The sequence below is a fragment of the Corvus kubaryi genome, unplaced genomic scaffold (assembly GCF_017639235.1).
Source record: "Corvus kubaryi isolate FWS band 111438036 unplaced genomic scaffold, C.kubaryi_AGA036_p1.0 37232, whole genome shotgun sequence".
In the NCBI taxonomy this organism is placed as follows: domain Eukaryota; kingdom Metazoa; phylum Chordata; class Aves; order Passeriformes; family Corvidae; genus Corvus; species Corvus kubaryi.
Window position 1 is genome coordinate 1,428,265 of NW_024581066.1, and position 14,593 is coordinate 1,442,857.

Genomic DNA, 14,593 nt, shown 5'->3' on the forward strand with positions numbered 1-14,593 from the left:
CATACAAATCATAATTATCACATGGCATTCACAGAGGGTGAGCATGTCTCTGGATTTCTGCAGTCATTTTAAAACTTCCTTGATATTTCCCACCTATGCTTCTCCACTGGAAGGAGAAGGGATAATACAGTGCTAAAATGTATGGTACAATATCAGAAGGCTTGCATCATTTTCGTTTTGGAAATTGGAAGTTAAAAGGCATGACTGACCTTTTTAAATGCATAAGGGAAGAAAGGAAAGGGACTGCCTTCCTGAAAGTGTAGCACAGGCACCAGAGCAAATGATCAACTGGTAATGATAATTCTTCAGTCAGGGAAGGAAGTTTCTCAAGGATCAGAGCACTTAAAGGTCCTGACTTGATTTCAAATAAGAGTACCAGGAGATGGAAGACTACACTCTTTTAGGAGGCAGCCTCATCAGTACATAAGAGGGATGAGACCTGGCTGTAGAGAGAAGCAAGGAGCAGGACTTCGTAGCAGAGGGACGTCCTTCCCACAACAGAACAGGATCTCATCTTTGTGTTTTCTAAGTATCAGCCTCCTGTGTTCAGCACTCCCAAACTGAAGGAAAATCTGGCTGGAATCACAACATGTCTTGCATTTACAGAGTAAAAAATAAAGACCCCTATTAGAATCCAAAGTTGTGTTTTGGTCTGGTTGGGGCTTTTTTATTTATTTTTTTAACCAAACACACACAGTGTATTTTTGGCATGTGAAACCAAGAGCATCTAAATTTTCAAATGCTCCATTGCATTTGTTGGTACAAACCAGGATGAACTCAGTATGTCACTCTGGCCAGCTGACAGCAATTTATTTCACATAAATGTTTCAAGTTTCAAATTAGACTCTCTTCCATATTGTGAAAGAAATAAGAATTTCTGAAAGTTCTCCAAAAATGAAAATTGTGTCAAAAATCCATTTCTGCACACCTCGCATGTGAGGGCTGGGATAAAGGCCAGACTGAGATTTATGCTCTGTGTAACTCCAAGCAAGGCAAGGTGAAAATTTTTCTCCTAAATATCCTTGCCCTTCTCAGACTTGTGCCTCATCTGCAAGGTGACACCATGGAGGAACGCTTGCATCTCTCTTTTACCACCTCTCCCAGTGGAAATTTCATTGAAATAAAAGCTAGCCTAACAAAATATTCCAACTAATAAAAAGTACCTGTTCCACATGTTCAATATGGGTAACTGCAAAAATTTGGCCATTTTACTTGCATTTTGAGAAGGAATTATTTTAGGAAGGAACACAGAAGTGACAAGAGATAGAGAAATAATGAGGTGATGAAAGGAGGGAAAAAAAACCCCAAATGCTTCTGTCAAAGTCTGATACTGTCATATAGAAAAACATAAAACCTTTACTCCACTCTCTTCAAAGCTTCACCAGTTACCTGAATCCAAGAAGAATGGCAGTTGCTATTACAAGGGCAGAGAAGGAAAGAGCATATCCAATGGTGTATATGATGGACAAATTCAGGAGCTGTTCTTCTGGTGCATCCTGAGAGCATAGAAAGAAGAAAAGAAAAACAAAAAAGTGGAGGGGGAAAAGAGAGCTCATGGCCTTCAGTTCTTTTCTCCCAGCTACTTTCTAACTTTCTTAATGACAACCAGAAATCATTCTCCTACTTTCAAGTTTAAATGCACCTATCAAATCAGTCTTCCACTTTCCATATGCTCTAAAGAAATAAAAATTTAATCTTAATTCCTCAGCTGCTCCCAGGTGTTCGCTCAAATAGTTGAGTTTTGCAGCCTAGCTAGAAAAATAGATAATCTGACATTATTTCATAATAAAGTTGGAGAGATATGAATTGTCACACAAGCAAGTCTTAAAACAGATGGCAGGAAGCAAAGACACAACTCAGACCTGCAGTAAAAACAGCAGACCTAACCTTTTCAGACTTGAGCACTTCAAGCAAGTCTCCTTACTGCGGTAATGAGGGGAGTGCTCATGTATACTTAGAAGTGCAACAAGCCAGGTCCTATTTGATGATGTGGAGGCAAAGCATGCCTTGCATACACACAGCTAAACCCTCTTCTGCCCCTCAAATAATCTGTCTTCTGCCTCAACTATGCAACCTCCTGGGAACAAATCACAGCTCAACAGCATCTCATGACCTGGGTATTGCAGCACTGCTTGAGAGGGAGCGACCTGGTGCAGACCAGAGCAGTGGGGGCTCTTGTCAGATTCACTAAAACATGACTACTGAGATCCTTGCCTGAAAATTCTGGCCAAAATCCTTATAGAGAAGAGAATTACTTGAAAAGGTACAGGCAGCTCTGAATAGTAACACACCCTTACTGCTCAGGCTCCGAGGCACATTCATATTCACTGTTCTAGTTCATCTCTAAGCATGTATCTTTGTCTAAGATTTTATTTCCCTTCTTCAAGCTGCTAACTCTGCAATTGACTCCTGAGACCTGTGCTGTACAAAGGAACACATTCCTTGTACTTCATAAATTAGATACAGTTATTGAGATGTACTTTGCACAGCCAGGAGGACTTAAGGTGAACATACAGGCTGTACCTCAGAGATTTGCTAGGATAATGCTTTAAAGGGAATGCTATGAAAGCTGCCTTATGAAAAGGAAAATCTCTTCAGTATCAAAGCTTAGGCAAACTACTAAAACCTGACAATTTAAAACATGTACACAGATGAAAATGACATCATACACCTAAATTTTTAAAGATTCGCTACCAAACACTTTGGAATTTTAATTACATTTGTAATAGAACACATGACAAACTTATAAAAACAACTTATTGTTCTCGCATGCCAGATGCATAAGCCAAAGTCACTATGGGGCTCTATATACATTAGCTGGAAAACCAAACAGGGCTGTTCACATTTCAGGGAGTGACACCATGTACACAGGGTTTCAGAAACCAGATCAGTTCATGTAAAAGTGGAGGCAGGTGCCAAAGGAACAAGTGTTACCATTAGGTATCTCACTCCTTGGCATGTCCCAACACAGCTCTGGAAGAAATCATAATGGCCAGCAAGGATAAGTCAAACGACCAGGCTTACACATGGCATTAACACACTGTGCTCTGCTGGTATAGCACAGAACACAAAAGGGACAAGGAATACGGCTTTAAGTCAAAGGAAAAGGCTAAAATTCAAGTATTTGGAGAAAAATATCTTTTCCAATCTCCTCCTAGTCTGCAGCCATTTATTCCTTCTGAAGAATGAGGCACTGAGCAATGGGAACTACAGAGGGCATAGATCCTGCAGCTCTTGGGACTTTCATAAACTTGAACTGTTTCACCTAGGTAATGCACTAGTTCCCAGTACCCCAGGACAGAGAGAGTGCACTCAATTTCTGTAAGGAAAAGCATCGCCCTTGGAGGTTCACAGTAGTAGTGGTATCACGTGTCATGGGAACGCACACAGTGCAGCGGCTGACGCCAATGGCTGTCAAAAATCCTCTGAAAATCCCTATGCTCTCCTTCATTTGGTGCCAGGCATCTCAGCTCCCTGCAGAGTAAAAAGCACAAGGGCAAGAAAACAACACTGACAAGCCTAATTCCATTGCCCACGGAAAATGAAGGTATAAAGACAAAAAAAAGCCAAAGAAAAAAAAAAGGCAGGGATTGCCCCATGCCCAAAGGTGAAAAAGCAAATATCCTTCAGTTCAGTTCATCTTAATCACCTTAATAGCTGCTAACAAGACAGAGAGAGCAAATGGTCACTATTATAATGATGTGACAATGGAAAAAAGGCAAAGGAATAACATTAGGTCACTCCTGCAGTTGAGCTCCTTGCTCTGCACTGCAGCTGGGATGACCTGAGTCACTTCTCTTGGCTCTCACGTACATTTAAATGTGCTCTTGTCTACCCTCCATGTTCCCTTTGTTGAAGGGGAGAGACCTGATGTCCCTTACCATTAGGCACACTGAGGTGAGTCAGTGAGGATTACTTTGACAGGACAAAAATCCATGGGCATCAACAATTATTTTTTTTTCCTCTCTTCTGCTTTGCCCTAAGCAACAGCTGCAAGATGGGAGGAAAATGGGAAAAACACTTACCTGGTCAGAGGGCTCACACTCAGACAGGTTTCTCCAGGGCAAGGTCGAATTCTCCTTCAGCAGCCAGGTCCCCTCCAAGGTGCAGAAGCGGTACACCTGCCCATGCAGCACTGCCAGGAGCAAAATGAGACACAGGGTCAGCAGGAGGAGAGCCTGCTCAACCAAGGGGCAAGGCTCACAGAGTGGTCTGCATCTCCGTGCAACGCTCCTTCCTCACCCATCGCTCTCCTGGCTGGAGGGGGAACCGGCAGCATGGCAGGGCAAGTGCTGCACCGGCTCCCTGACTGCCCCCAACATTCTGCTGCTTGTCCTCAGGGCCCCAGAGCAGCTACCAAGGCATCAGGTGGCTCCAGGACATGCTCCAGGACAGTCACTGACCATTCCACAGTAACAAGAGACTGAAATAATTGCTGCTATCCTTGTGTGGATTTTGTAACGTGCATAAACTCCAGCTCGGTGAAATACTAGATTTTGAGACATGCAAATTCTGGGAACGTTAAGCTTCAGTGATAGATTTTACATAGAAAAGAAGCTGCACAAAGACTAAACACACCTTTTCTTTTCTGAAAGCATGCAGATCCAGAGAAACCTCAGAACACGAATGCTAACACAAGCTTCCCAAAATGTAATTTCTTACACAAACATCTGTGCTACAAAACAAAGCCATAAATCTTTTCCTAAACTACCCATGTACTCTTTCTATTCCTTCTGTCTACATGTTTGAATAACAAAATCAGCAATAAATTAACTGGAGCAGTTAGCTACTTGATCTTGTAAAAGCAAGTACATTGAAATGGTCCATAGTAAAATCACATCAGACTGAAGCACCAAAACAAAAAATGCAAAGGGAAAGGAGCACTCAGTCCACGTACGAAAAGAAACTCCCTCTCTAGTGCCTGGAGTTCTGGGGAAATCTAACAACTTAGTTGTGTACACAAGCAACCTGCAAGTGTCCTTGTAGTACAGTAACAGTGTGAGCTGCTTTGCAAAGGAAGTTTCTAACTAATCACATTTTTGAGCCAGTAAACTGACCTATTTTATATAATGAAGCTACCCCTCAAAAAGCAATGCTGGGTCAATCCCTCAGCCAGGGCTAGCCTCTACCCAGGCAATGTTTGGAAAAACACACTTACACAAATATTCTGAGGTATAAGAAGCTAAGTTAACCTTGCCTGCTGCAACTTCCTCCTGTTGTCAGCTCCCTTATTACTGCAAACTAGAACTCATCAGAATTTGGCATTTCTGTTCAGTGGGAAAATTTTAAAACTTATTTGAAATTCTAACATCCCAGTAGGTTATTTACACATTAGTTGACAACTGCTAATCTGTTTGATAATTGCCAGCAGCAGACAACTAGTAGGTTCTCTAAGTGATGAATGATTTAATAAAACAATACAGACATTAATATTCTAATGAGACATTTTTAATGAGTATGCTAAATGGTAACTGATAATGGCTCTGGTAGGCACAGCCTATTTGCTTTTGTAATTGTTATCCTGAATATACCAGTAAGACATAATACAAAGATGATATAAAAATTAAGTTATGCTTGGTGGAGGTTTTTTCTTACTATTAAGGGTATCTGTTTACATATGTTCACACGAAAACAGAAGGCGAGGTTAGGTACAGCACCTGCAACACATACACTCACAGCCACTAACTGTACCCACTCTCCTGGTGACGCCACCAGTGACAACCACTTCCTTAGGTCAGGGTATTGCTATGATGTTGCTCAAGGGTAATACAGCTTATTTAGGAACACCAGGAATAAAAGAAAGACTAGGGAAAACGTGGGTCCTCTCAGGAAGGATAGGGGAGACCTGGCTGCACAGGACACTGAGAAGGCTGTGAGGTACTCAATGGCTTTTTTGCTTCAGCCTGGAGAAGAAAAGGCTCCAGGGACACCCTGCAGCAGCCTCCCAGTACCTGAAGGGGCTACAAGAGAGCTGGAGAGGGACTTTCCACAAGGGCGTGTAGTGAAAGGACAAGGGGGAATGGCCTTAAGCTCAAGGAATGCAGATTTAGATTAGAAATTCTTTACTATAAAGGTGGTGAGGCACTGCAACAGGTTATGCTGAGAGGCTGAGGACACGACATCCTTGGAAGAGCTCAGGACCAGGCTGGATGGGACTTTGAGCAGCCTGGCCTAGGGGAAGATGTCCCAGCCCAGGGCAAGGTGGCTGGAACTAGATGATATTTAAGGTCCCTCCCAACCCAACCATTCCATGATTCCATGACAATATTAAGGCTCTCACACCTGATGGAGAGCAGCATGTAGGAAAACATTTTTCCTCCATCCCCCTCTCAGGATTAGTGGTCACAATTTGAAGTAAGGCATTCGAAACACCTATGCAAAAGCAGCCCTAGGAATCGGGAATCAGTAAATATTGCATATTTGGAGCCAATGAACTTGAAATCCAGGAGGTTTAAAGTCCAGAGGGTCATAGGACTAGGAAATTCAGTCTGACTGCCATTAGATGAGCTATAACCAAGTATTATAAGATGAAGTTATTATGACGAATAATCTCAGAAAACAAGAAATTTGACTATATTCCTGAATTTAAAAAAAAAAAGAAAGAAAGACCTGCTAAAGGAGAATTAATTAAAAAACAAGCAAGCAAAAAATCCCCAAACCCCAACATTATTTCACGTCTTTTGAAACTCTTTGTGAATTCCCCTCCTCTGCCAGTATTTCTTAGTGGCAAGGTCTAATTGGGATGAATGCTTAGCTTCAGTATATTTATTTTCTCTCCCAATCATCATGACACATTTTAATTTTCTTTTTATTGATAACACTTTTTAAATAATGAGGAAAACCTATTGTATGCTGAAGTCTGGCATATATTAGAGAATTGAAAGGTTTACTATAAATGAAACATGGAATTTGCTATCAGACAGAAAAACAAGGCAATTCATTTAGATATGAAGGAAAAATAATGTAATGCTATTACACTAGACAGGAATATTCCTGCCACATCTATGAGTCACAAGCACTCAAACTGGATGGCTCTTACAGACTTCTAGGTAGTCACATGCCAGCTGTGTCAGGTTGTCATAGCCTCACTGACTGCCAAAATAGTGGTGATGAGTGCAGGACTCAGAGGCAACTGAAGACCAGCCGGGCTATCTGTACCCAGGAAGAGCCTTAAAATGTAAAAGAATAATCAAACAAGTTCCAAATAGATGAAACTGCACATCACAATGTGAGAGCATAAACACCTGGTTCTGTGGAATAACTTATTAACCAAAATGCTTAAGAGGTAGAAAATGTTAAAAAAAAGAAAACTTCCACTTTGAGGCACCATTGAGATTCTGGTTGATACACGAAACAATGCTCATGAAAGAGCTGAGAGATTACAGAAAACAGGAGATGAAAATAACACAGGGGTTGATGCACTGCAGGCAGCTGGTTACTCTCAGAAACGTGGAAACAAGTCTCACTGTTGTGGAAGTAGATTGCTTTCAGTAGTGTGTCAGACTCCCCATTACCCAACACAGCATCAACTCTGTGGAGCTGCAAAGGGCTCAGAAATGGATGAACACCACACATATGAGACCCTTCATGCCCTGCAGCTGGGCCCATCCAGCAGCAGCACCATGCAGGACCCAGGGGTGCGGATACCTTTGAGCGCTGTGTGATCCGTCACAGAAGCTGCCCAGACGAGATGCCAAGAGCCACAGTGCCAAGAGCCCAGACTTCACACAGCATGACCACGGAAAGATGCGCCTTTGAAACAGAACCCTCCCGAACTGCATCAACCTGCAGTCATTCCTACTTTCTCCATCTCCTCGAAGCAGCAGGCAAACAGCCTCCATCCACTCATCCTCTGGGCAACAGGCTCGGTCACAGGCAGCCACCTGCTGCTGCCCAAATACAGCCAAGGCTGTTAATGACTGATAGCTCAGGAGAGGTATCACCTGAACTCCATGCTCTTCCCCAGTCTTGCCTCACTAAAAGGGACGGAACACAGCTTCTACACCAGAAACTCTGCTCTGGTGTTTCTCCCAAATAACCCATAAAGCCCTGGAGACTTTAGATCATCTTTTCATTTACTAAATTCTCATCTGTGCTTGCTGAAAGCAGTTCCAACAAAGTTCAAGGAATCCACTAGCTTTTAATCAGGAATGTTTTGACTCAAGAATTGCAAGTGTCTCACCATTCTTACTGTTCAGAGTAAAGCATGTGGTTTGCATTAAAGCTACCTAAAAATATGTTAAAACAACTTTTTCACATGTACATTTTATGACTCCCTCTCTGCACAGCTGGTCATGGCTTAAGATGGCAGAGGTTTTCAACCTTCTAAAACAGATAAAGGGATAGTATACGTACACATTCTGTCTTTGCTGAGGGCCTGGTCCAAAGCTCACCGTGAACCTCATTTCCTTCAACTTTCATGTGATGCCATTGCTGAAAAGAAATTCAGTTATTAATAGACACTGATGCAAACTAACTGTGACATGCTCGGAGGTGGCCTGTATGCCATGACAGAAAGAAGGCACCCACACAGCCTCCCCTGCAACTGCTGAGCAATTTCAGCTTCTTGCTTGCAGGTGGTTTACTCAGAGGCAATTCACATTTGTCCATGCCTGAATTCTGCAAAGTGACTCAGGCCCTCTTACCTTTAATGCAGTCAAAAACACCAAGCATACAATGATCAGCTTCAGTTCTAATGGACCAGAATGACGAAGAGTATTTTTTTGAAGGTTCGAGGTTGTTGTTGTCTCCTTGCTATCCTGCAATACCTTTTTCCTGTCCTGTTACATCTTCTGTTACCATATAGTCAATGCTTCAGATCACTCCACTATGTTCTAGAACTGGCTATCATCCTCTGCAAATAAACAAACAAATCCACACCCAGTGCACAGGGAATCTGATTTTATTTGCTTTTTAAGTTAAGTGCAAAAAGTTGCAAAACAGCAGCTCAATTGCACAAGTTTATTTGAACAGTGTCAATCACACCTCATTAGAATTAAATGTTAAAACATGGACTGATGCCCAAAACTCAGTCTCTGTAAGCTGACAAAAGGTAGAGAGTCAGCACTGAAGCTAGTAACATCTATCCAGTGAACCTGTAAATCAAATCAAATTCCAGAAGAAGCTGAATACTTTTATGTAGGGAGAGCATGGGCAAAAAGCTCACAAACTCTTCCTTATTAGCCCCACTTTTACTAGAAATAAAAGCAAATTGAATGACTTCTCTGTTTGAAACAGGCAACCTCATCTGCATTTTACAACATCAGGGTGTCCAGGTCAGTGTGACATTACTCACCCAACTGTCCCTGAGGATAAACTGGAACATTATTCATTGTAAAAATAAATTACAGCATTTCCTAGCCAATCAACTCTATTCAGGCAGAGAGATGAGAGAATGAGAAGAACAAGAGACTGCAGTTTTGTCTGTCTGCTCTGTGTCACACATTACAGACCTCTCCTCTGTTAACATCTGTTCTCTACTTCCAGCAGGGGGATTGTTTTGGAAAAGGTAACAATCTTCTCCATAAAGCAGCGACTCTGCAGTATGAGAGCATCACAACAGCCCTCAAGGCAGACTGGCTTGTTCCTGAAATGAGCAACCTGGCCTTTGATGGGGATAACAATTTATCAGAAATTAGGAGGTTGCACCCTCAGCAGCAGCTCTGTTCTGTCACTTGCTGTGACTTGGGCAATGCTCTCCTGAAAGGAATCACTCTTGGCTGTAAAAGCTGCTGCTAAGTCTCACTCAGCCCCAACCCTGGTGCTGCTTATTGCAAAGGCATCCTAAACCCAGGACTCATTCCTTGGAGCATGCAGCTAAAAACATGACACGAGGGAACAGCCTGATTCTGAAGCCTGCAGGGAGCTGGAAGAGCCCCAGCCTGCACCACTGTCCAAGAATCACATTTATCAAGGTGCTCCTTTGTGCTGGGCTTACCACCACATCATCTGAAATTATATTACCTCAACAGGCAGTTTAACTACAGGTACCTTATTCAGTATTCTCTCCCACCATTCCTCTTCCCTCATAATGTATTAGTTATCTCAACTCCTCTGCTTTTGTAATAACAAAAAAACAAAACAAAACAAAAGCCTGTGCTTGCCTAGCTGGATCTTCCCTTGTACCGTGTAAAGGTAGCTGTTAGGTGGGTGCAAACTCATGTCTGTCTCTTGGTAGGAGTGTGAATGCATTTACTTTTCTTTTTCCTCTTGTCACTCTTCTTCCTTGCAGTGTTTTGGTTTTTTTTTAATTGGAAAAGGCTGGGCAAATTCTTGGCTTTTTCAAGCTAGGAGCTAGTGATAGGGAACATTCACAATAGGGATGTTTGAGTCTGTTTCCCCACCTCTCACCCAAACAATATACACTACTGAAAATTATTCTCTTCCTGCAGCAAGAACATGAAGTGACCACTTGGCATGACCTTATGCAGACCTAACAGATACCTTCACATGGTGCAAGGGAAGATCCAGCTAAACACAGGCCATGCCACAGGCTGCACAGCCCCCCACCTGTCCCAGAAATCCTCAGTGCCTGCATCCTCTGCTGTGCTACCAAAAGCACAAAGTCACAGACACTGCAGATGGAGATGATGCTGTGTGGCATCACCCAAGGGATGTTGCCTGCATATATATAAATTCTTACTTAAAAACATTCCTTTTGAAATTACATTAACACAACAACACTGAAGATTCAAGAATTAGGAAGTGTTAAGCTAAAGCTACCTACATGAGTTTGAGTTCCACCCAGTAACATTCTTTCTACGTACACAGCCATACTTTTTTTTCCCCAACAGAATCCATGGTTTTATTCAGGACACAGAATAGAGTGAGATAATTTAATGTGAAATTATTCATGCCAAGCCATTTTAAGCAGACTGAATAAAGTCTATATCAAATACAGCATCTTCTTATTTGTGTGGTCCATTCAAAGACCACCAACAATTCAGCTCCCCAATGAACACTAAAGGCTATTATCTCATATGCATAAAGAGATGATCCAAAAAATAAGGACCATATTTTAGTAACATAATAAAGTCACATTTATACAAAAAGAAAATTATGCAGCCACAAAATTGGTTCTGAATGGGCATATTCAGCTCTCCTAGTGCAGAGATCATCCTTGCCAGCTCTGCAATATCTTGCCTCACTCAACACAAACTTCCTCAGTTAATGAGGCAATGATCCTGCAGAGAAGAGTCCCCTTTACTACACCTCACATGCAAATCCATTCTCATAGCAAAGGAATAAGGTCTGTGGAAAAAAAAATAATCTCAGAATATAGCTTCATAATTAAAAATTGCTTGCATAATGGTGGCCAATAAAGGTTATGCAAGCAAAGAAGACCGTGCCAAATCACAAAGTATTCCTTAAGTCACAAACTTATACACCACTGGGTATGAGTTAGTATCTCAAAAATTAAAAGAGCTTTCTGAAAAACAATATTGTTTTTAACAGAGCATTACCCTAAAAGGAGCTATACCCTCCAAGCCTTTAATTTGAGGAACTTGTATTAAGAAAAGGCTGCATTAACTACACTAGACCACACTGACACCTAACATAACTTTTTGAAATGAACTTAAAAAAAAAATCATAAAAGTGCACGCATGCATGTGAGCATCAGGTTTAATAAAGAGTGTTTATGAACTATATAAAATATGTGAACTAATGCAATAAAAGAAGGCAGCTTATAAAAAACAAGTATTTATGATAATGGCACAGCTTTGTCAACATTTGGTAAGATACCAAAAACACCATTAAAAGTTTTGCTCAGAATAAAGAGAAGTGGGTTGGAATAAATTTATTGCAACAACAAACGTGATCGGAAGTTTAATGCAAAATAAACTTCTAAAAATGGTGCTAAGAAAGAGGTTTTGTGGTTTTAAGTTATTGGATCAGTTAATGTAATTAATAGAAGCCATTCTATTAGAGGATATTAAAATGATGCAAAAAAAATATGCAGTGAAAAGTTCTCTTAGAAGTCTGCAAACTAAGGTCTTCCCAGGGTAGACGAAGGGATCTATTTTACTATGTCTATATTCCAAGGCCTTAAAAAATCAAAAAACAACCCCAAAAACAAGCTAAAAGGAAAGGAAAAATACTAGACAAATCACTAGCATAATGCTTGCTGAGCTAAAGCAAGGGAAAAAAAAAACTTTGAGAAAAAACAACAGATAACTAGTACGTTACATATGCACAGCCAGGAGGAAGAGGGAAGTACACATGCAAATAAACACTGGTTGGTTGATGCAGTTCCTGAGCAAAACAAGAAGCTCCAGAACATGGAGGCTAAAACAAATGGCAGGCACTGCAAGCAAACTGCCAATCTTTGGCAACAGGGAAATTAGTGGTATTTGGTTATCTGCGAAAACAATGGTATAAAAAAACCACTGATTAAATAATGCTAAATTTATCATCTCTTGCAAGATATTTATAAAAACAATCCAAAAAATCCTAAACAACAGGAAGCTTTCAGCACAGACACCTGCTAAACAGATCATAAAAATTAACTCAAACTATCTGACTTCATTTAGTGCTAACTATAATTCCACAAGTATTAGCCACTACCTACAGAAAGTAAAGAATGTGGATACTTGAAAGCAGAACAAATAAAATTAAGCATCTCATGCATTTCGAAGACTGAAGACATTTCATTCTTCTCTCTCCTAACTGCATTGCCCTCCTTGGTTCTCCTCTTCAGGTTAATTCCTTCAACCCTTCCTGCTGCTGCAATGTTTAGTTCTATGCTGCTTCTATGCTTATACCTTCCCACTGTTGACCCCCCCTTTCCCCTTCACCCCACACTTTCCTATTTCTCTCAACTCCTACTCAGGCTTGCCGTTTTCCAAAACCACTGTATTTAAAATGGCAACCTAACTCCAGCCTCTCAAATCTCCTTTATTGCCAGTTTATTCCTCAGCATTCCTCATCATCACTCAAAGCTCCTCCAGCTCCAGCCAAGCAGCGAAGAGGGGCAAAATCAACAAAGAACATCTGCTCTCAGATCTGGACCTCCTGCAGCCGACAAGGCCACAAGAAGCCCTGCTCAGCCCATGCACCAAAAGCACGTCTGGCCCCAAAAGTCATGTGCTTCAGGAGAAAGGAACATCGCTCCACAGTGATATGGCCTCTGGAGAATGTAGGTACAAACAAGCACTCATAAGGAATTCATCCCCACAAGTAGCAAGAGACATACCATCAGTACCACAGGAGCCACCACCTTTTCTGTCAATAGTGACCAGAGGCCACTAAAGATGCAGTTATGTCTGGATTTACTTTCCCTTTACAAAGTCAATCTTTACACCAATCTCAATGACTCTTACCCTCCAACCCAAAGCTGATCGGAAAATCGGGCTCTCTTACACCCTTAAATGGGTAATTTTCCCCAAGTTCTCGATTCCATTTTCATTTCTGCTCAATTTTCATTGCTTGAAAGGTATTTGGATGAACATAAAATTCCTTCAACTTAAACTTCTCTTTTCCTGCCAAGGAGCAATCCTTCCCTTGAATATTCACTGCCAATGGTACCTCACATTTAAAAATACTTAGAGAGGCCCACTGTCATTCATCAGCCACACCGATGCAATGTTTTCCACATTTTACCCATGCTTTCACTCTGTTTAAAGGAATTGTTCGTGCCCTGCTTCATTAAGCTCCAGGACCGTTACCAGGCAGTTTTTGCATGTGTAAGTCAGTTTTTTGTCTTCAGAAGAAATATGCCGATGAGCACTTGATCCTTTTCTTGCCTACTTCATTTCTGCTCATTCCAATTGTCAAAAAGTAAGTTAGAACCAGAAAGTCATATGAGTCTGAGCAGGCATCAACCGGCATTATTATTGTCATCAAACAAGTCACGTACCCACATTCTCTCATGAACATTGCCCAGAAAAGCTTTATTCTTATTCAAAGAAAAATTAAAGTGATGTCTGGGAATCCTAACAGCTAACATTTGGAGCATGTTTGAGGAGGATTAGACACTTTCAAAATTCATAGCAGGGACCTGGGTCTCTCAGGGAAAATCTAGTCTATGACAAAAAACTCTCGAGGGGAAAGTTACCAATAAAACATGCAAGTAGAAAAGGATAATACCGCTAAACAAATAAAAACTGTGTGCATGATTAAGAAGTGCAATCCTTGTAAAGATCAGTAGTTACAGTTGCATTTGTGAAATGGCATGAAAGGGAGAATATTCTATAATTAGACTACTTATATTCAGACACCTTTTCACTCAGTCCACATTTTTTTGCATGACTACTCTGTCAAATGAAAATATTATAAAAAATTTAAACACAGACCTACTAACTTCAAGAGGCAAAGACTGAGTTGCCTTTACATAAAGCATTTACTTACATATATATATATATATATATATAGGTATATATGTAGATTGGTTCATATCTTCACCCAAAAATTAACTGAGGGTATTTAAGAAAAAGAAGTAACCTTTAAGATCACTGTCACACCAAAAGCGTATCTGTTATGTGAGAGGACACCCATAAGGTGGATGTGAGAGGAGCCTTTCCCAACACCCAAGGTGAAGTGCCAGGAATTCCTGAAAAGGGGAGTAAGAAGTGAGCCATTTGGACAAGTTGCTCTC

At 41.1% G+C, this 14,593-nt stretch overlaps 1 protein-coding gene across 1 annotated transcript in view; it reads right to left on the reverse strand.

Moving 5' to 3' along the window:
• Positions 1-14,593, reverse strand: part of GLP1R (glucagon like peptide 1 receptor) — an 81,896-nt gene that overhangs the window by 29,326 nt on the left and 37,977 nt on the right. Inside the window, exons 4-5 of the mRNA XM_042022935.1 lie at positions 4,026-4,135; positions 1,390-1,496 (exon numbers count right to left, since the gene is read on the reverse strand). Of these exons, the coding sequence (XP_041878869.1) occupies positions 1,390-1,496; positions 4,026-4,135 (217 nt within the window). The remainder of the gene's footprint in view (positions 1-1,389; positions 1,497-4,025; positions 4,136-14,593) is intronic.